The 20,315-nt window shown below is 44.0% G+C and overlaps 1 protein-coding gene across 1 annotated transcript in view; it reads left to right on the top strand.

The window, feature by feature from the left end:
- The window catches only part of LOC149271856 (dynein axonemal heavy chain 12-like), a 31,555-nt gene that overhangs the window by 5,487 nt on the left and 5,753 nt on the right, over positions 1-20,315 (top strand). Inside the window, exons 14-60 of the mRNA XM_089507076.1 lie at positions 201-326; positions 662-796; positions 1,157-1,350; positions 1,511-1,754; positions 2,121-2,306; positions 2,741-2,941; positions 3,221-3,415; positions 3,597-3,718; positions 3,924-4,206; positions 4,301-4,420; positions 4,534-4,690; positions 4,818-4,990; positions 5,461-5,613; positions 6,030-6,269; positions 6,440-6,685; positions 6,813-6,932; positions 7,073-7,182; positions 7,303-7,483; positions 7,608-7,748; positions 8,153-8,236; positions 8,320-8,508; positions 8,752-8,871; positions 9,296-9,484; positions 10,097-10,248; positions 10,457-10,595; positions 10,958-11,124; positions 11,233-11,488; positions 11,941-12,240; positions 13,126-13,304; positions 13,544-13,736; positions 14,021-14,182; positions 14,323-14,517; positions 14,623-14,756; positions 14,865-15,027; positions 15,183-15,263; positions 15,366-15,542; positions 15,663-15,794; positions 15,879-15,968; positions 16,081-16,221; positions 16,565-16,806; positions 17,231-17,378; positions 17,544-17,689; positions 17,823-18,037; positions 18,978-19,170; positions 19,344-19,536; positions 19,773-19,945; positions 20,030-20,170. Of these exons, the coding sequence (XP_089363202.1) occupies positions 201-326; positions 662-796; positions 1,157-1,350; positions 1,511-1,754; positions 2,121-2,306; positions 2,741-2,941; positions 3,221-3,415; positions 3,597-3,718; positions 3,924-4,206; positions 4,301-4,420; positions 4,534-4,690; positions 4,818-4,990; positions 5,461-5,613; positions 6,030-6,269; positions 6,440-6,685; positions 6,813-6,932; positions 7,073-7,182; positions 7,303-7,483; positions 7,608-7,748; positions 8,153-8,236; positions 8,320-8,508; positions 8,752-8,871; positions 9,296-9,484; positions 10,097-10,248; positions 10,457-10,595; positions 10,958-11,124; positions 11,233-11,488; positions 11,941-12,240; positions 13,126-13,304; positions 13,544-13,736; positions 14,021-14,182; positions 14,323-14,517; positions 14,623-14,756; positions 14,865-15,027; positions 15,183-15,263; positions 15,366-15,542; positions 15,663-15,794; positions 15,879-15,968; positions 16,081-16,221; positions 16,565-16,806; positions 17,231-17,378; positions 17,544-17,689; positions 17,823-18,037; positions 18,978-19,170; positions 19,344-19,536; positions 19,773-19,945; positions 20,030-20,170 (8,021 nt within the window). The remainder of the gene's footprint in view (positions 1-200; positions 327-661; positions 797-1,156; positions 1,351-1,510; positions 1,755-2,120; positions 2,307-2,740; positions 2,942-3,220; positions 3,416-3,596; positions 3,719-3,923; positions 4,207-4,300; positions 4,421-4,533; positions 4,691-4,817; positions 4,991-5,460; positions 5,614-6,029; positions 6,270-6,439; positions 6,686-6,812; positions 6,933-7,072; positions 7,183-7,302; positions 7,484-7,607; positions 7,749-8,152; positions 8,237-8,319; positions 8,509-8,751; positions 8,872-9,295; positions 9,485-10,096; positions 10,249-10,456; positions 10,596-10,957; positions 11,125-11,232; positions 11,489-11,940; positions 12,241-13,125; positions 13,305-13,543; positions 13,737-14,020; positions 14,183-14,322; positions 14,518-14,622; positions 14,757-14,864; positions 15,028-15,182; positions 15,264-15,365; positions 15,543-15,662; positions 15,795-15,878; positions 15,969-16,080; positions 16,222-16,564; positions 16,807-17,230; positions 17,379-17,543; positions 17,690-17,822; positions 18,038-18,977; positions 19,171-19,343; positions 19,537-19,772; positions 19,946-20,029; positions 20,171-20,315) is intronic.

Raw genomic sequence — 20,315 nt, 5'->3', positions numbered from 1 at the left:
CCGACATCCATTGTTGAGTTGGTTAATGGGTCAATAACCCTCACAGGGGATTTAAGGCACCGCAAATAATAAAACCCCATATTAATGACACTTCTGCCCCCAACCAGGTCCAGACACTCTAAGAATGATCTGGTAACTGGGAATCTCTTCCTCTTTGTCTTGATGATAACTAATTATAATTTTATTAATTACATTTACAGGAGAGCCAGCGGAGGATGAATTATCTTTTGGATGTTTTTATTTTCACGTCTGAAGATCTGGCCCTGAATTCGGTAGTGCTGCTCTGGCCTCAGAACATTAACCCCGTCTTTGATGAAAATGATGAGGTAGCGTAAATCTAAATTCTCAATACATCTGTCAAATTAGTAAAGGAGAATATAGGAGCTGCTGTGATTACGATTTAATAGAAGAAGCACTTTAGTTTTTTTTATCTCATTTTTATTAAAAATATTCTTTTTTATATATATATTTAGACAATAGTAGAAAGGGTTCTTTTGTCAGTTGTAACATCCGTTGTAATTGGCAGAAACAGAGCTTATAGTTAAGTTGTCTCAAAAGCGACAAAATCAAGGCTATGTCATATTTGTTTATTATACGACCTGATATTCACGTAAATGAAGTATGGTTTGGGTAATAATCCCGTCATGATGTATCACGACAGCTGATTGAAAAAGCCAAGCGAAAAGGCGAGGGCGAATTATTGGCCAAACGAGAGAAACTGATGCTGGAGCTGGAGAAACTTTCCCAGCGGATGGAAGAATTCACCGAATGTTCGGAATTGGATATGGTGCATCAGGTACGCTGGAGGTGTCGTCGCTTCACGTAATGCTCTATTTCCACCCGATGAGACTGCAAATGTATTCTTGATTAATAGATTAATAGTGTAATTATAGAATTACTATTAATGAATGATTGGATGGCTGTCCCTTCCGATGCTGATAGAAAATAAAACATTTTATGTGATTTAAGTCCCTTTAAACTGGAAGAGAAATGAGAAGCCTCTGATTTGTTTGGACATCACGAAGAGACAGGCAGAGCTTTAGAGTGCTTTACTTATTACAGAGATGAGCCAAGACTCATGAAAATGTATATAATCGACTGAAATATCTTGTTCTGAGAAAGAAAAAAATGTATGAATACCGTTTTGCTGTTTCAGTATGTAACAGATGTGAGGACCGTGCAGAAGCGTATCGCGGACGCAGAGGAGGCCATAACGTTTATTAACAAAGAAGAGGCTCTGTATAAATGGGATCTGACATCCTACCCCGAGCTGGATTTCTTAAAAGTCAACATTGAGCCGTATCAGAAAATCTTCGGGCTGATCTATAAGTGGCAGAGAACTGAGAAAAGGTGCAGCTTTCTGAATTTATTTATTTCTTAAATTATTCGCAGCAATAAAAACTCTAGAATGACCGGCATATGAGTGGAAAGTAACTCCTGTTTTATAGGAAAGTCATTTGATGTTGATTTTTTTTTTTTTTTTTAAATATATTTTTTAACTGCCCTCCAGATGGATGGACGGGGCGTTCCTTGACCTGAATGGAGAAAGCATGGAAGCCGAGGTGGAAGAGTTTTTCAGGGAGGTCTATAAGATGATGAAGTTATTTCAGCAGAAGCAGAAGAAGGCTGAGAAGGAGGAGAAAAAGTCAACTCGTCACCGGACACTCACCGAGGAGGCAGTTGAGAAGGAGAAGAAAGAGAACTCTACGGTGCAAATGTGCTCCGTGGTGATGGAGCAAATCAAGACATTCAAGGTACAAGACAATGTCTTTGGAGTGCTTGGAATTCGAGCTTAGAGGAATTGACTATATAGCATGTCCAGAATCTGTGGTGCCCTGAACACAGACCATTTTGGGGCAAACTACATGAATTCCCCTATTCACACTATTGAGGTGTCAAGGTGACCCCTCCATTGGGTGCTGAAACTAGATGAGACGAGAATCAAGTCTCGTGTCTAAGGGACATTTCAGAATATTTAGCTTTCCCTACCTGGGGTTTTTTACAAATAAATATTTTTAATTTTTTTTTAATTTTCTTTTAAATATAAGAAATGTAACTCCCTAGAATGAGAAGATAATTTGTGTGTAACATGGTATGGTCCACGAATGTCTCCTCCGCAGGAATATATCCCTCTGGTCAGCATCCTTTGTAATCCAGGGATCCGTCCCCGTCACTGGAGTCAGATTTCGCAGATTGTGAGCTACGACATGACTCCCAACTCTGGAACCACACTGAGAAAGGTTTTGAAGCAGAATTTGGCTCCATACTTGGATAAGTTTGAGCAAATCAGCGCTGCGGCCAGCAAGGTAAAAATACAATATTACATATTATTAACAAGAATAATGGAAGCTAGCGGTTTAACTAAGATTCTAGTTTCTGCCAAAAAAATAAGTTATTGAAACCAAATCAAAAATTAAAAAAAAAAAATAACATTTTGATTAAAACCATTTCAGCAGCTGCACTGATACATTTCTGATAATTTTTTAACTTATGCCCCAGATCTGATCATTGTTCTCCCAGTAAACAGTAAATGACTGTTACAGAATGGATTTACCATCAATTAAATAAGAGAACATTGGGACATCCTGCAGCCTCCTCTTAAAATTGATTTTTTTTATACAATTTTTTTTATATATTTATCTTACTTTGAAGACTTTTGTGCCAAGTTTCCATGTTACATAGTGATTCGACGATAGAAAACAATATTTGTAGTCATCATCGTCATCGTCTTTGCCCACAGGAGTTCTCTCTGGAGAAGGCTATGCACACCATGGAGGACGCGTGGGAAAACATTTCATTTAACACCAGCGCCTATCGGGAGTCTGGGGTCTCCATCCTGTCTGCGGTAGACGAAATTCAGAGCACTCTAGATGATCAAATCATAAAGACGCAGACAATGAGGGGATCCCCATTCATCAAGCCGTTCGAGAAGGAAATAAAGGCACGTCAAATAATATCTATCATTATTAATACATTGTATCCTACATGTCCTAAACTCCAGAGATTATCAGACTCCTCTATCCTGGATAAATGATATAAAACATGTAACAGAAATTTAAAAACATTGAGCCAATCAGAACGAGGAGTCCGTTAATTTGTCACTCACCATGAGATGGCCCTGGCATGGAAGTGGACACAACAAGTCTTCAAATAATTTGAATAATTTATGAAAGGGATTTTTTTTTACTTAAAAACCTAATGTTTTAACTCTTGTCCTCAGCGATGGGAAGAGCGTCTGATACATGTTCAAGAGACCATAGATGAATGGCTGAAGGTCCAGGCGCAGTGGCTCTACCTGGAGCCCATCTTCTCCTCCGAAGACATCATGCAGCAGATGCCTGAAGAAGGACGGCTCTTCCAGACGGTGGACAGGAACTGGAGGGAGATCATGAAGCATTGCGTGAAGGATCCAAAGGTGATCACTGAAAAAAACTATGCATTAATCATCAGAGCGTACAAAAAAAAAGATTTAAACAAGATTAAAGATTTAAACAAGTTACTTGAGCCCGCATTGGAGCCAGATTTAATTCTAAAATAGATAAAAATTCTAGAATTTTTCCAGAAAAGACAAATAATAGAATTTTTTTAAATTCCAGGTTCTCAACGCAACCTCGATGACGGGGCTTTTAGAAAAACTACAAGACAGCAATTTGCTCTTGGACAAAATCATGAAGGGTTTAAACGCTTACCTGGAGAAAAAGAGACTTTTCTTTCCACGGTACGATATCTGCTGCGAAACGAGATATTCTGCAGGTTCCGCTCAAAAAATCCAAAGTGTCGCGTTCTACGCCGTAGCTACGTGACAACATCCAAACCCGAGAAACGTTTCTTCCGAAACAAAGTCTTACAGAACATTCCGATGGTTTATTTTAGCTGACGTTTTTCTGCTTCTTCGACTCACGAAACACAATCTTTCGTTGCAGTTTTTTCTTTCTGTCTAACGACGAAATGCTAGAAATCCTGTCGGAAACCAAGGATCCCCTGCGCGTCCAGCCGCATTTAAAAAAGTGTTTCGAAGGTATCGCTAAGTTGGAATTCCTCCCCAATCTTGATATTAAAGCCATGTACAGCACAGAAGGGGAGCGAGTGGAGCTAATCCAAATCATTTCCACATCGGAAGCTCGAGGGGCCGTGGAGAAATGGCTAATCCAAGTGGAGGACATTATGTTGCGTAGCGTACGCGATGTCATCGCACGGTCAAGAGAGGCATGTGTCTTTATTTACTCGAATAAATAGACTTAATAGACTTGTCATTAATGATATCAAGCTGTTAAAATGTACTTTTATTTCCATAAAAAAGGCTTATCCTGAAACCCCTAGGAAAGATTGGGTGAGAGAATGGCCGGGACAGGTCGTCCTCTGCGTCTCCCAAATGTACTGGACGAGCGAGGTCCACGAGGCCATCCGCAGTGGCCCGGAGGTAAGACCGGCTTCTTCTATGTAGACCAACATCTTGGCCTTTGGTGAATTGACGCGTTGCGTATGTCCGATTGTCATCAGAAAGATGTTTCATATCTCAATTCCTCGGTCTAGGGCCTGAAGAGTTACTACGAGTCCCTCCAGTTACAGCTTAATGACATCGTCGAACTGGTGAGAGGCAAGTTATCTAAACAGACGCGGATCACGCTGGGGGCTCTGGTCACCATCGATGTCCATGCCCGAGATGTAGTCATGGATATGATTGAAACGGGTAAGATTTGACTCATTGTAGAATATGTTCCTGTGTATACATGTGTATTTTATCTTTTTCATCATGAATTTACATGTGGTTGTGGGTTTACTCTCAGAGTTTTTACATAATCTACCCTGTCCCGCAGGTGTCACTCATGAGACAGACTTCCAGTGGCTGTCCCAGCTGCGCTATTACTGGGAGAACGAGAATGCGCGAGTGCGGATCATTAACTGTAACGTGAAATATGCTTACGAGTATCTGGGCAACTCTCCGCGGCTCGTCATTACCCCACTGACGGACAGGTGCTACAGAACCTTGGTACGATTAAGAGGGGTGTTTTATTTTTTCCACGAGCAGCATAAGAGTCATAAACATCTGGGACATCCAGCTCAGAAAGACCTTCACCGGTTACAATAGGAGGCTGTCCACAGACCAGCTCGCTTTATGGCGGACCTACGTTACCGATAGTAGGGTTTGCCTACCAGCCATTTACAGTCTAGCAGGAGGGGGCAGGAGGTAGATGCCTCCAATGAATCATGTCCTTTGATGGTGATTCTAATAGACACCATGGGCCCCGGGATATTTTGCTATAGTGGACAAACACCTGGCAATGTGGGCCAAACACAAGCTGTCCCTGGGCATTCCAACCTCATCTCCATTCTCCCTTCATGAGACTAGAGACGGCTATTTGGTCACCCATATGTTTTGGTCCTTGTTGTGATAGGTAGATGCTTTTTGTTAGTACTTGAGTCTATCTGTCCAGTAATGTGCAGCGTTTTATTTGGTAGATCGGTGCCTTTTATCTTAATCTTGGGGGAGCTCCGGAGGGTCCGGCAGGGACAGGAAAAACCGAGACCACCAAAGATTTGGCCAAAGCTCTGGCTGTGCAGTGCGTGGTCTTCAACTGCTCCGATGGTCTGGATTACATAGCCATGTCCAAGGTGCGTTCACCTCCGGTAACAACAAGGAAACCATTGAGGATGCTTCCAAATAATTTCTAATAATTAAAAAAAAAACAAAGAAAAATAATATTTATTAATGTTTTCCTAACCATGCAATTTTCTTGGGGTTCACTTAAATTGCGTCTGCTTCCATCTTAATGTCTTATCTTTTCCTGTGTGTGCATCATAATTTCCTGTTGTTTTTTTACATCACTTCCTGCATATTCACTCTTCATCTTTCTCATTACTTTATCGTACTTTTTCTGTTTGTTTTCTCACCACTTCCCATATGTTCTAATTACCTCCCATATGCCCTCATTGCTTCCTGTATGCCCTCATTACTTCCTGTATAATTCTCCACTACTTCCCATACATTTCCCATCACTTTATCTAAGTTGTCCTACCGTTTCCCGCAGTTTTTTAAGGGTCTGGCCTCGTCGGGGGCCTGGGCATGTTTCGATGAGTTTAACCGCATCGAGCTGGAAGTGCTGTCGGTCGTGGCTCAGCAGATCCTCTGCATCCAGAGAGCCATCCAAACCAAGATGGAAATGTTTAACTTTGAAGGCACCGAACTAAAGCTGAACCCTAACTGCTTCGTCGCCATCACCATGAATCCAGGCTATGCCGGCCGCTCCGAGTTGCCGGACAACCTTAAGGTAAAACATACCATTGGTCTCCATAAGACGTGTCCTTCAAGGGTTGACCTTTAAATGCGGTGTAAGGATTGCTATCAGGTATAGTAGATGTTTCAAACCTCTGTTATCATTTTATTTTACATTGTCATCTGACGAAGCACCTCCTTCTTCTGTTTCTCAACCCCTTTCAGGTTCTCTTTAGAACTGTGGCCATGATGGTCCCCAACTACGCCCTTATCGCCGAGATCTCCCTCTATTCTTATGGTTTCCTCCATGCTAAGCCCCTCTCGGTGAAGATTGTGATGACCTACAGGCTGTGCTCGGAGCAGCTCTCCTCTCAGTTCCACTACGACTACGGGATGCGGGCCGTCAAGGCCGTTCTAGTGGCTGCCGGCAACCTCAAGCTAAAGTATCCAGAGGAGAACGAAGATATACTTGTACGTTTCCACCCCGGATACATTTATGGGTCAAAGCTAAATATTTTATAGTTTTATCAAGATCTTTGTGGGCATAAATAGAAGAAAATGCAAACATCTAAATAATCTATTTCTTTACCTAATTTAGCTTCTGAGATCAATCAAGGATGTAAATGAGCCCAAATTTTTGTCCCATGATATCCCGCTGTTTAACGGAATCACCAGCGACCTTTTTCCTGGTATCCAACTTCCTGAAGCCGATTACAAAGTAAGCGAAGGTCTCCGGCAGTGATCAGCCGGTTCATTATTTGTATTTATGATCAATATTACTATTAAAACACGGGCTTTAGTAACATTGCCAGTGACACGTATGTCACGTATGTCATGATACCTCTGCTTTTTGTACAGGATTTACTGGCGTGTGCCCACGAATGCTGCGTCAGACACAACGTCCAGCCGGAGGCGGTCTTCTTAGAGAAAATGATACAGACCTATGAGATGATGATCGTAAGACACGGGTGAGATTAGAAAATAGTATAGCTTGGGCAATATCTTACATTTTCTCGAAATTTAGGTCTTGGAAATATTTTTTGTGGTTCCAAACCCTTAACGGCGTCATTTTCCGTTTGGTCGCGCAGTTTTATGTTGGTCGGAGAACCGTTTTCGGGTAAAACGAAGGTCCTTCAGGTTTTGGCCGATACCCTCTCCCTCATGAACGAAAAAGGCTGCGAGGAAGAAAAGGTCGTATACAGGACGGTGAACCCCAAATCCATCACCATGGGGCAGCTTTTCGGGCAGTTTGACCCGGTGTCACACGAGGTATCGTAAACCGAGCGCTAGCCGAGCGTCCGCCGATAAAACTGATCAAACAGGAGAATGTAGAGAATTTCTGTACTATGATGTAATAACTTATGACAGGAGCGCGTCCTCCTTCTCGTTGCAGTGGACCGACGGTATAGTCGCCAATACTTTCCGTGAGTTCGCGTTATCCGACACCCCTGAACGCAAATGGGTCGTGTTCGACGGGCCGATCGATACTCTGTGGATAGAGAGTATGAACACCGTGCTGGACGATAACAAAAAGGTAACATTGTGTCTAATAATTCGAAGAAACACAACGTTTGTAGCATTTTATTTCTGAATCCTGCCCAGAACTATTTGTGTAATCAATCTGAATGCCTCCTTTTATCTGGGACTCCTTAATTCTAGCTTGTAGTCATGTGACGCAAGCAATGACTACTGATGACTGGCTGAAAGACTTTTCTTAAACCTCAACTACTCCAAATGGTTCGGTCCTAACGATTGTATTATTTATCACCAGTAGGAGAGATTTGTTATTGATCTGTGGTTCGATGAAAAATGAATAATATATTATTGCCCCAATTAAGCCCGTTCTTAATTATGTTATGTAGGCAGTCTTAATAATAATAATAATAATAATAGTGATAATAATAATAATAATAACACATTTTATTAATATCTTGCCAGCTTTGCTTGATGAGTGGGGAGATTATTCAAATGTCTCCGCAAATGAGTCTGATCTTTGAAGCAATGGACCTGTCCCAGGCTTCGGTAAGTTGAAATCTGATGAATAATTAATACTCGGGTGTCAGGGAATCTTGGAGTTGGGGTATTAACTGAGTGTCACCCCACAGCCTGCCACGGTGAGCCGCTGTGGTATGATCTACCTGGAGCCCTTACAGTTGGGCTGGATGCCATTGGTGAAGTCGTGGCTGAACACCGTCCCCGAGGCGCTGCGGAGTAAAGAGCATCTTCCGCTCCTCAAGGAGCTTTTCCGTTGGCTGGTTCCTCCGGCGCTGCGGTTTCTGCGCAAACAGTGCAAGGTACGTACAGAGCGCGGAACTCCAAGCGAAAAAAGAGCATTTTGAGCGCAAAATATACAGTACATTTGGGTGAAAAAACATGTTTTTGTTATTATGAGTCTCCTGTTGGTGCCTCCTCTTTACACACATTTGATTTTAGGAAAAATTGTAATAATAGTTTCATTTATTTTAATAATGAGTTATGGCGTTCGCGCCCCACGCGTTGCACACAATTAACCTGTTACGTGTCTCGTTTCTGCGCAGGAACTGGTCTCGTCGAGCGACAGCAATGTTGTGGTCTCACTCACCAGACTCTTCGAAATGCTGCTTTTTGACGCGGTCGGCGAGGAGCCGACGAATAAAAACATCCGGATCTGGATAATGGTGCGTGGCCCGGCTGCCTGTCCCTTTAACACCATCCTTTAGTCCTGTCCCAAAGCGGGCTTAATCCGAAAGGGTGCCGGGGCAGAAGGGCATTTCACGTAGCAGTCAACATAACCAGCAATGGATTTCCTTCCGAGGGCTTTATCCCCATGATACTAGAAACCCTCAAAGGGGATTAATCCAGAAAGGGTCTAGTTAAGGTGGAAATGCTTTCTGAAGAAGACTTGGGCTACATCTCAGCCTTGCTGCCTCCTCCATACACGGAATTTTAAAAAATATATTCTGTGATTTTAATTATTCCAAATAGGGCAACCGATTAGTGGGGTTGTAACAACTGTCCATGCAATGCGCTCCTTATATTCCGCGTATGGCCTGTAAGAACGGCTGACAGGCCCAGCGTGATGCGTCTCTGTTCTTTTCACAGGCGTGCTTTGCTTTTTCCATGACGTGGTCCATCGGCGGCTGCTGCGACTCCGACAGTCGGGTTAAATTTGATGCGTTTTTGAAAGAGATCGTATCGGGGAAATCCGAGGGGAACCCGGTGCCGTCCGCCGTGGGCAAGTGGGAATGTCCGCTGGATGATAAAGGCTTGGTTTATGACTTCATGTACGAGGTGAATAAATGACAGTGTTACCTATAAACATTTATCGATTCCATTGCTCTGTTTATGAAGTCGTGATACATGGTAATCGTCACCATTAGCAGAGCTCGGCCAGCTTTCATACGATTACAGCCGGCTTATAAACCAGCCGTGGGTTTCAGATAAACCTTTTCCGCGTTGGCAAAACCCCATATATTGGCCTCCAAATATATACAAAAAAATAATGTATGAAAATAAGGAAATTTCAGGCTGTGACATAATTTGCAAAAGGGTTTTATAACCATTAATTAGCCTTTTAAACTTAAACTTGGATCAGTGAACACAACGTGCCATTGGAGCACAGGATTGATGGGAGTGATGGGAGTGATTAAGGGTCTCTGTACGCCTATGAAGAGATTCCATTAAAAATCAGTCGTTTCCAGCTACAATAGTCATTTACAACATTAACCCCCTCTGCGCTGGATTTCATGTTATTGTAATGGACAAAATCTGCTTTTCTTTAAAAAACAAGGACATTTCTAAGTGACCCCAAACTTTTGAATGGTGGTGTGTGTATATATATTGAGCAGGTTCCTCCCCTCCTAAGCCCAAATTGTTGCTCAAAGACTTTTCTCCTCTCCCCAGCTGAAAAGCCGCGGCCGCTGGGTTCACTGGAACGAGTTCATCAGAAACGCAAACATTGGAGACAAAAACACAAATATTCAGGACATTATCGTCCCGACGATGGACACCGTGAGATACACGTTCCTGATGGAGCTCTGCATCAGACACGCCAAGTGAGTAATGGGGTCCTGACGGACACAAAATGCCACGTTTGGGGAACATCTCCAAAGGTGACAACGGAATGTTCACAGCGGAAAGTTCATCTACAAGTAACATTAACCTTACCCAACATTCTATCTCCGCATTTGAATGGCGTCAGGGCGACGGAGGGATTTAAATGGCTAATAGCTTCATTAATTAACAAACGCTTCCTTCTCACAGACCTTTGTTATTTGTGGGCCCGACCGGCACAGGGAAATCAGTTTATGTGAAGGACAAGTTAATGAACAACTTGGATAAAGAAAAGTTCTTTCCTTTCTTTATCAATTTCTCGGCTCGGACCAGCGCCAACCAGATCCAGGTCAGTGTCCTCTCCTCATTACCAGTCCTTACACAATTTTAGAGATGTCAATGTTTTAGCAATCTCTTAATAATTATTAATAAGACTCACGAGGATGATAGAGAAACTAACGTTCTCCTTTCCACCCAACAAAGTCCTCAAAATTCTATGATGAGGAGCTGGGATACTATGGGTTGGAGAAGACATCTTCAGTGTCTGGAAAGCTCCAGAATCCTGGACAGTGGTGTCCATGGGGTACGGATGCTGGAAGACTGCATGTCTTGCTTTAGAGACACATTTGGGTTAGAAGAACATCAACCACGTCAACAGAAACAAAGACCTTTTCCGACCGTTTTCCCGTCTCTAATGTATGCTCCTTTCAGAACATCGTCATGGACAGGCTGGATAAAAGGCGTAAAGGCGTGTACGGGCCTCCCGTGGGGAAGAAATGCGTCATTTTCGTTGATGATATGAACATGCCTGCCTTAGAGAAATATGGAGCCCAGCCGCCCATCGAACTGTTGAGACAGTTTTTTGACCACGGAAATTGGTAAATACTTTAATGACATTGTGACGGTGCCGGGTGTGATGGAACCTGTCGTGAGTTTTTTCAGTGTTTGTAAATCTAGGTTAAAGTTGTATAATTTCATGTTTTTAGGTATGATGTGAAGGACACCTCCAAGATCTCCCTCATTGACGTGCAGCTGTTGGGCGCGATGGGTCCCCCTGGTGGCGGGAGGAATGCTGTGACCCCGAGATTTTTACGCCACTTCAACTTGTTCACCATTAATGCTTTCAGCGACGAGACAATGATCCGCATCTTCTCCGCCGTGGTCTCTTTTTACCTTAGAAATAACGAGTTCTCACCTGACTTCTTCACCGTTGGCAACCAGATTGTTAGCGGCACGATGGAGGTGAGATAGTGAGATCACGGGTATTTATATTCTACGGTTTATATATATATATTTATATATAGGATAATAAAATGTAACATATGAGTGAACATAGAGCTCCATATATCGCAAACCCACAGAGGTCACGTCTCGTCAAGCTGACAACCCACCCAGACCTAAAGAATTCAGTCCTAGGACTTACCGAGGGATTGTAGGCTCTGTGGTTGAGAAGGACAGACTTTCTTAAGGTCTGACCAGTTGCTCGGTCTTTGGGTTCTATCCGTCGGATGTCAGAATTATCTCGGTAAAGATAGAAAACGCTAATTTCCATTTTTTTCCGTTTGATTAGCTCGGCCTCCTTAAGGTCCCCACAGGTTGGACGCCATATTTTAAGGATGATGCGGTTGATTCTGTGCTCGGTTTCCGCGCCGTCTCTTGACGCTTTAATCGTATAATCCTTCTTTTAATCAAAGGTGTATAAAAAAGCTATGGAGAACCTGCTGCCCACCCCAGCGAAGTCCCATTACACGTTCAATCTGCGGGACTTCTCCCGCGTCATCCAGGGCTGTCTGCTGATCAAGAAAGAATCGGTGGAAAGTAAGCTCGTCATGGTGCGCCTCTTCGTGCACGAAGTCCTGCGGGTGTTTTATGATCGGTTAGTCGATGACGACGACAGATCCTGGCTCTTTAGATTAATCAAGGACGTGGTGAAAGATAATTTCAAGGAAAATTTCGACTCGGTGTTCGAGCATCTTAAACAAGGCAACGACCCCGTGAGTATCGGAATATCCGCCATAATTGTCTTTGTCACAATAAGGTGGACGGAGGACTTGATTGCAGATATACACAACAGTTCAAAAGTTTGGGGTCACTTAGAAAATCTTCCTTGTTTTTGAAAGAAAATCAAATTTTGTCCATTAAAATAACATGAAATGGATCAGAAATCCAGCGCAGACGGGGTTAATGCTGTAAATGACTATTGTAGCATTAATTTTTTAATGGAATCTCTTCATAGGCGTACAGAGGCCCTTTATCACTCCCATCACTCCTGTGTTCCAATGGCCCTTTATCACTCCCATCACTCCTGTGTTCCAATGGCCCTTTATCACTCCCATCACTCCTGTGTTCCAATGGCCCTTTATCACTCCCATCACTCCTGTGTTCCAATGGCGCTTTATCACTCCCATCACTCCTGTGTTCCAATGGCCCTTTATCACTCCCATCACTCCTGTGTTCCAAGGCCCTTTATCACTCCCATCACTCCTGTGTTCCAAGGCCCTTTATCACTCCCATCACTCCTGTGTTCCAATGGCCCTTTATCACTCCCATCACTCCTGTGTTCCAAGGCCCTTTATCACTCCCATCACTCCTGTGTTCCTCCCATCACTCCTGTGCTCCAATGGCTCTTTATCACTCCCATCACTCCTGTGTTCCAATGGCCCTTTATCACTCCCATCACCCCTGGGTTCCAATGGCAGGTTGTATTCACTGAGCCAGAAATTTCCTTGTTTTCATGAAAAAACACTCGGTGACCCTAAACCTTTGAACGGCGGGTTTTTGGGACAATTACTTAACATTAGCAACAATCTAGTGAGCCGGTTCCCATACACGGTTAGTCGTATCCTGATAAAGCTGTAGCTTGTGACTGGTTTTCGCAGCTTTCTGAGGAATCGGTCCGGAATCTGCTGTTTGGCGATTACATGAACCCGGACCTTGAGGGAGACGAGCGTCTCTACGCGGAGATACCGAGCGTTCAGCAGTTCAACGACGTCGTGGAGAGATGTTTGGAGGAATATAACCAAACCCACAAAACCAGGATGAACCTCGTTATATTTAGGTAGGTTACCTGCCTTCCGTAACAATGCTGAGTAATAACTTTTTTATATTAGTCTAGGTCAGGTTCTAGAGGGTTCTAGACCAGGTAAAGCCAGTCTGTAGCTCTTGGCTTCATGGGAATTAAAGATCAATAGACCCTAGAGAGGTGCAAATGTGCAAACCCAACAAAGCCATGTTTTGGCAATCTCCAGACATTGGGTGACATATTAGAAATTGTTCTCTTTTATTTTCCTTGTAAAGATACGTTGTGGAACATTTGTCCCGGATCTGCCGCATCCTGAAACAGCCAGGAGGCAACGCTTTGCTGGTCGGCGTTGGAGGCAGCGGACGGCAGTCCCTAACCCGTCTCGCCACCGCCATGGCAAAAATGAATATCTTCCAGCCGGAGATCTCCAAGAGCTATGGGATGAATGAATGGAGAGAAGACCTCAAGGTGAGTGCAGGACTATGTCATGTATGTAGACGTGTTCTTGGTACCGGATTCAGATATACGGAAAGAGGCTGTTCCACTATGAGAACAGTATAAGAAGCTAAATATTCTTTCTGCTGCAATGGCAACAAAGCCTTCAAAATGATCAGTGTCCTCTCCTTGTGTCTATGAATACAGGCTAGAAATTGCCTGACCCCGAAAGGTGCGACCCAGATTATCTTTCCGAAATATATCTCTCGTCTACCAATTAAATATTTTAGTAACCAGACCTGTAAATCTCTCCCCAGACTCTTCTGCGGAACGCGGGGGTGAAAGGACAGAAAACCGTGTTTCTGATAACAGACACTCAGATCAAACAAGAAGCGTTCCTGGAGGACGTGGACAGTCTGCTCAACACCGGGGAGGTCCCGAACCTGTTTGCGGCAGATGAAAAGCAGGAAATAATGGAGGTAACGCGGACGCATCTAAAGCAACCAATGACAGAGACACGTAGAGGAGTCAAAAAGTGGCTCGTTTTATTAATTTTATTATTATTATTATTGTGCGCTGTGTTATTATATAGCCCTCTAATCCCATTTATCTGTCCCAGGGAGTCCGTCCAGTGGCCCAAGCTGGAAATAAAAACGCCGAGCTCAGCCCTTTGGCTTTATTCGCCTTCTTTGTGAATCGCTGCAAAGAAAACCTGCATATCGTGGTTGCCTTTAGCCCCATCGGAGACGCCTTTCGCAACCGCCTTCGGCAATTCCCATCGCTCATCAACTGCTGCACCATCGACTGGTTCCAGGTGGGTTCGACCCTCCTGAGCGGCCGCACTTTCATTCTGTTCATCATTATATTGTAAAGGATACGATAACATAATATATTTGGGGTATTTTTTTGTGTGTTGTAGCCGTGGCCTGAAGATGCCCTCGAACGGGTGGCTGTGAAGTTTTTGGAAACGCTGGAAATGACGGAAACCGAGCATCAAGAAGTTGTGTCCATCTGTAAACACTTCCACACGTCTGCGATATCCCTGTCCGACAAGTCAGTATCTGCATCAGATATCCCCGTGGAGGTCATGCTGAAATCCAACACGTATCACATCGTAATTCCAATCATAATCCTCCCGTTGTGTCCTCTTACCTTGTGCAGGTTCTTGAGAGAACTGGGGAGACATAACTACGTTACTCCCACCTCTTACCTGGAACTCATCGCCGCTTTCCGCCAGCTCCTGACGCAGAAACGCGATACGGTGATGAAAGCGAAGAAGAGATACACCAACGGCTTGGACAAGCTGGCGTTCGCGGAGTCTCAGGTCAGTCGGGGGGATTCTTCACGTCTCTTTATCAAGATGGCCCAATATGTAGGACACGAGAAAGTCAGAAATGGATCTCCTCTTAAGGTTCTTCTCTTTTTGGCGAATGTCACGCTTTTATTCCATTTAATTATTTGGAGGAATTGTTTATTTAGGTGGGAGAGATGAAGAAAGAGCTGGTGGAACTGCAGCCCAAGCTGGAGGAAGCCAAGGTGGAAAACGCCAACATGATGGAGGTAAAGCGTTTAATGGTCATGTGATGTCATTAATATATATATATATATTCACCTTTCAGTGCATTCTTTTCCAGCCTTGACAGATTTCTTACTTTTGTCCAGATTATTGAAAAAGAATCAGCCGAAGTTGAAGCTAAGAGTAAAATCGTCCGAGTGGATGAAGAAGTGGCCACCCAGAAAGCCGCCGAAGCCCAAGCCTTGAAAAACGAGTGTGAGAGTGACCTGGCGGAGGCCATTCCGGCCCTGGAGGCCGCTCTCTCGGCCCTCAACACCCTAAAGGTTAGCTTAACCCTTTGAGTGCAGGAGGGGTGCGCTACCAATGGCAGCACCGCCAGGCGTTTATCATGTAATAAAGAAGGCCAACCTCTACTCTGATGACCCATGACCTGTTTTTTGTAGCCATCTGACGTCTCGATCGTGAAAGCCATGAAGAATCCGCCATCGGGGGTAAAACTCGTTATGTCAGCCGTGTGCGTCATGAAAGAAATAAAACCCGAGAAAATAAATGACCCTGCGGGCACCGGGCAGAAGGTAACGGGGGTCTCCTGCTAAATAATACGCACTGTACTCTAGAACACTCTAGAATGTTTATTTTCCTGCTTATTTCCCCGACAGATATTGGATTATTGGGGTCCGAGTAAAAAGCTTTTGGGGGACATGAATTTCTTAAAAGACCTGAAAGAATATGACAAGGACAACATTCCAGTAAGTTCCTCGCGGACGTACGTGACCAGGTCGTGGGGCCTGCGGTGATCTTCTGGAAACCATCACAACACGTTTTGTTCTTTCACTTCATATTCATTTGTGTCTTTTTCAGGTCCCCGTAATGCAGAAAATCCGCAGTGAATTCATCCCAAACCAGGATTTTAATCCAGCCATCGTGGCCAAGGCGTCTTCCGCCGCCGAGGGTTTATGTCGCTGGATTTTGGCAATGGAGGTTTACGACAGAGTCGCCAAGGTATTTATTAGGATTTCCCACAAGAGTGCAGAATTCAAGAAATTCACGCTACGAGCAGGACAGACTCCTTACAACCACCGCAAAGTTTGTGCTATTGGGTAAAAAGCTGTTGGAATTTGTCATTGGGACTTTGCTACAATGTGTCAAGAATTTGGTGGAACATCCAACCTTCTCGAGGTTACTTGTTGTCTGATTTAAAGGAGCTTAATTTTTTCAATTACAATTTGCAGATATTTCCCATAAAAATAACAATTGGAACCTCGGCCGTACAGACGCCATTGTGTATATATTTTCTGAATTTGTATAATTTGGTCATTTATTGTTATTATTTACAATGACTTAGGTGGTTGCTCCTAAGAAAGCTCGCCTGGCAGAGGCCGAGCAGTCACTGACCGAAACGATGGCTCTTCTGAACCAAAAGAGAGCCGAGCTCAAAGCCGTCGAAGACCGGTTGGCCGCTCTACAAGAAACGTTTCGCGAGAAGACGGAGGAGAAAGTCCGACTGGAATTCCAAGTGGACCTCTGCGCAAAGAAACTGGAGCGAGCCGAGAAACTCATCGGGGGACTCGGAGGAGAGAAATCCAGGTAAAACGAGAACGAGTGCCGCGTTGTCCGCCATATTTAAGAGCATAACTTCTTGTGCGTTATGGTCGCTCTTCAGAAAGTTAACCTACCACTAGCCGGGAGTACGCACTTTTGGTCACCAGTAAGTAATGGACTTAAAGGTTATTTATGTTCATTCATGGAACCGGCCATTATTAATACTGGGATTGTAGATGGAGAAAAGGCCCATTAGGGTTCCAACTGGGCTCCTGGTTCTTCCTGGTCTTCACAATCTCAGATATAACCACTGATGCCTCCAAACGCTTGGAAACACTGACGTTTCTTTGATGCTCATTTAAAAACCAATCGATTTGTTTTTCTTTTTGGCGGCCAAATAATAATAATAATAAAAATAATACCAATAATCCAACGGTTCCCTAACATTTGGATATTTGATCCATAACAGATGGTCCAACGCTGCAGATTCCCTACAGAACACATACGACAATTTGACCGGCGACGTCCTGGTCTCGGCCGGAGTCATCGCCTATCTGGGGGCTTTTACAGCCGGCTTCCGGCACGAGTGTACCAAGAACTGGAGCAAGCTGTGCAAGGTCCGCGCCGCCCTCCCTCTGCGCTCTTTATACGTTAACGTTTCTCAATTCCGTTGTTTTTTTTTTAAATCTAGAAATCTGATGAAGACACTGGATTTATGTCTTTCTCTTCCGGATTTACTTCGAATTTGCGAAAATTTATCTTTTTATCTTTTTTTTTCTCAGAGTAAAATGATTCCTTGTTCTGAAGATTTCTCTTTGAGTAAAACGCTTGGTGATCCAATTAAAATCCGAGCTTGGAATATCGCCGGGTTACCGACGGATAGTTTTTCCATTGATAACGGAGTCATCGTTAGTAACTCGAGGCGCTGGTGAGTAGTGTTGGGGAGAAATAACAAACATTTTATCGGTTTTGAGTTAACGATATCCATGGGTTGGAACCCCGCGAGTTTCCAAATCTTCAGTAAGTTACTGAATATGCCATTCATTTCACCCAAAATTTAGGCCACTGATGATTGACCCTCAGGGTCAAGCCAACAAATGGATAAAGAACTCGGAGCGAGAGAACCAGCTGAGCGTGATCAAGTTAACGGACCCAGACTACATGCGCACTCTGGAGAACTGTGTCCAGTTTGGGACTCCTCTTCTTCTGGAGAATGTGGGAGAGGAGCTGGACCCTTCTCTGGAGCCCTTACTGCTAAAACAGACCTTTAAACAAGGTGCGTCCGGCCGCTGCTTTAGGTCTGAGACGGGTATTTTCTAGATATGAGCTCTAGATGTGAGCTTGGGGCTGACTTTAGATGCAGACGCTAATCTAGATCTGAGTTAGTACAAGGTTCTGGACCTGCAGGTTGGTTCCACAACCAGCTCTACATACATGCTCAGATAGCTAGCTAGTCCCTGTTCTAGATGTCTGCCCATCACCCGTTCTAGATTTGTATCTTGTGCCTGTGTGATTTCCTAGTAGTCTGGATATATGCGCTTGATCCAGTTCCGGGTATGTTTTATGCACCTGTTCTAGGTATGCCCTTGGTGTCTGTTCTAAGCACTAGCTTGGTCTATGTTCTAGGTCCCTGCTTTAGTTTTCCGCTTGCCGCTAGATATCTACCAGCTTCCTTTCTAGAAAGACTTGCTTACTAATTATTTCCGATTATTCGATCCCTGACCTAGAAAAGCAGATTATTAAAAAAAGTAAATTAATTTTCTTTGCTAAAGTCCTTTTCTGAATTCTTTTTAATGCTGTCTGTCGGGAGCAGAGGAAGGTATTACGGCCGATTATTCTTGTTATTTGTAGGTATTTCACGTCACGTTTAATCTATTCAATCTATTTATAATGAAACAGCGTAACGACGTGAGATTCCATGCATTGTTCCTTCATGAGCGAGAATATGTGATGTATCTGTTTGGAAATAATTGTTCAATTGATATAACCGTATAGTTTAATTTTACCCTCTGGCTGTTACCTCTGGAATATATAATGGAGGATCTTCCATTATGGCGCCATCGCTGTACAGAGCCCTAAGTCCTATGAGTAGAGGGGGTTTAAATGACTATAACCGGAGGGAAAGTTACCCCTGGCTTTCCACACCTTGCTACATACATTGTAGATGGCCATTTTGGCCCCTTATCCAGCTTTATGGACGTGCGTTGCCGTTACAGGGGGTGTGGAGTGCATCCGGCTTGGAGAGACCATCATTGAGTATTCCAGAGATTTCCGCTTCTACATAACCACCAAGCTGAGGAACCCGCATTATCTGCCGGAACTGGCAACCAAGGTGTCCCTTCTCAACTTCATGATCACCCCTGAAGGCCTGGAGGACCAGCTCTTGGGGATTGTGGTGGCCAAGGAGAGGTTTGTGACTCAAGTCCCTGCAAATAACTGTTACCCTAATTATATCCTCCCTTCTTACAAGATTGGCTATTGGTGGCACCCGCCAGCGATGACTTTTAACCCATTTTATGACACATCTGAATGGAATTGGTAAAGTTTTTGGTCCTTTATAAAGTAAGTCTCATCCGTTACAGGCCGGAGCTGGAGGAAGAGAGGAACGCGCTGATCCTGCAGTCCGCCGCAAACAAAAAGCAGCTGAAGGAGATCGAGGACAAGATCCTGGAAACCTTACAGTCCTCGGAAGGGAATATTCTGGAAGACGAAAGCGCGATTCAGATCCTAGACTCCGCCAAAATAATGTCTAATGAGATTACAAAGAAGCAGCAGGTAGGAGGGCGGCCGTGCTGGGGAAATGAGCCGGGAAATGTATTATGTGGTGCCTGGGAAAGGGGGATTCATGGAGGGACTGGATGTGACTGGCATAGGGGTGGTCGTCAGTAATCCTCACCAATAGCAAGATGCCAACACTCAGCAGACACTAGGCACGGCCAGGCGCTGGCTTTAGGCGGAGGGAACCATTCCGTTACGGATGAAGCTTTATATCATTTTACTCCCCAAACCAGATCGCAGAGAAGACTGAAATAAAAATAGCTGAATCCAGAGAGGGCTACAGACCGATCGCCAGGCACTCGTCGGTGCTGTTCTTCAGTATCGCGGACCTGGCCAACATTGACCCCATGTACCAGTACTCACTCAACTGGTTTGTCAACCTTTACATCAACTCCATTCAGGACAGGTGAGGACGGGGCTTTCTTCTTTGCTCATATATACGTAATGTTTAGTGAATATGTCCCACTTTATTCATCATTTTCCTTTTCAGCAACAAATCCAAAATCTTGGAAAAGCGCCTTCGCTACCTGAACGATCACTTTACCTACAATCTGTACTGCAACGTGTGCCGCTCCCTCTTCGAGAAGGACAAGCTGCTCTTCTCTTTCTTGCTTTGCTGCAATCTGCTCATGTAAGTTGGAATTTCGCCCGACCCAATTCCGTATGGATTTTCCCCAAAATCCAGGGTCGATAAACCAGGTGACATTTCTTTTAACTGCCGAAATCCTATTGATTCTAATCGAATTGGAAAAAATTCTGTGAAAACATAGACTTTT

Source organism: Sceloporus occidentalis, unplaced genomic scaffold, assembly GCF_023333645.1.
Source record: "Sceloporus occidentalis isolate IW3139 unplaced genomic scaffold, rSceOcc1.0.p SCAF_455, whole genome shotgun sequence".
NCBI lineage: Eukaryota > Metazoa > Chordata > Lepidosauria > Squamata > Phrynosomatidae > Sceloporus > Sceloporus occidentalis.
Note: the sequence above shows the minus strand (reverse complement) of the source record. Positions and strands in the feature narration are given on the sequence as shown.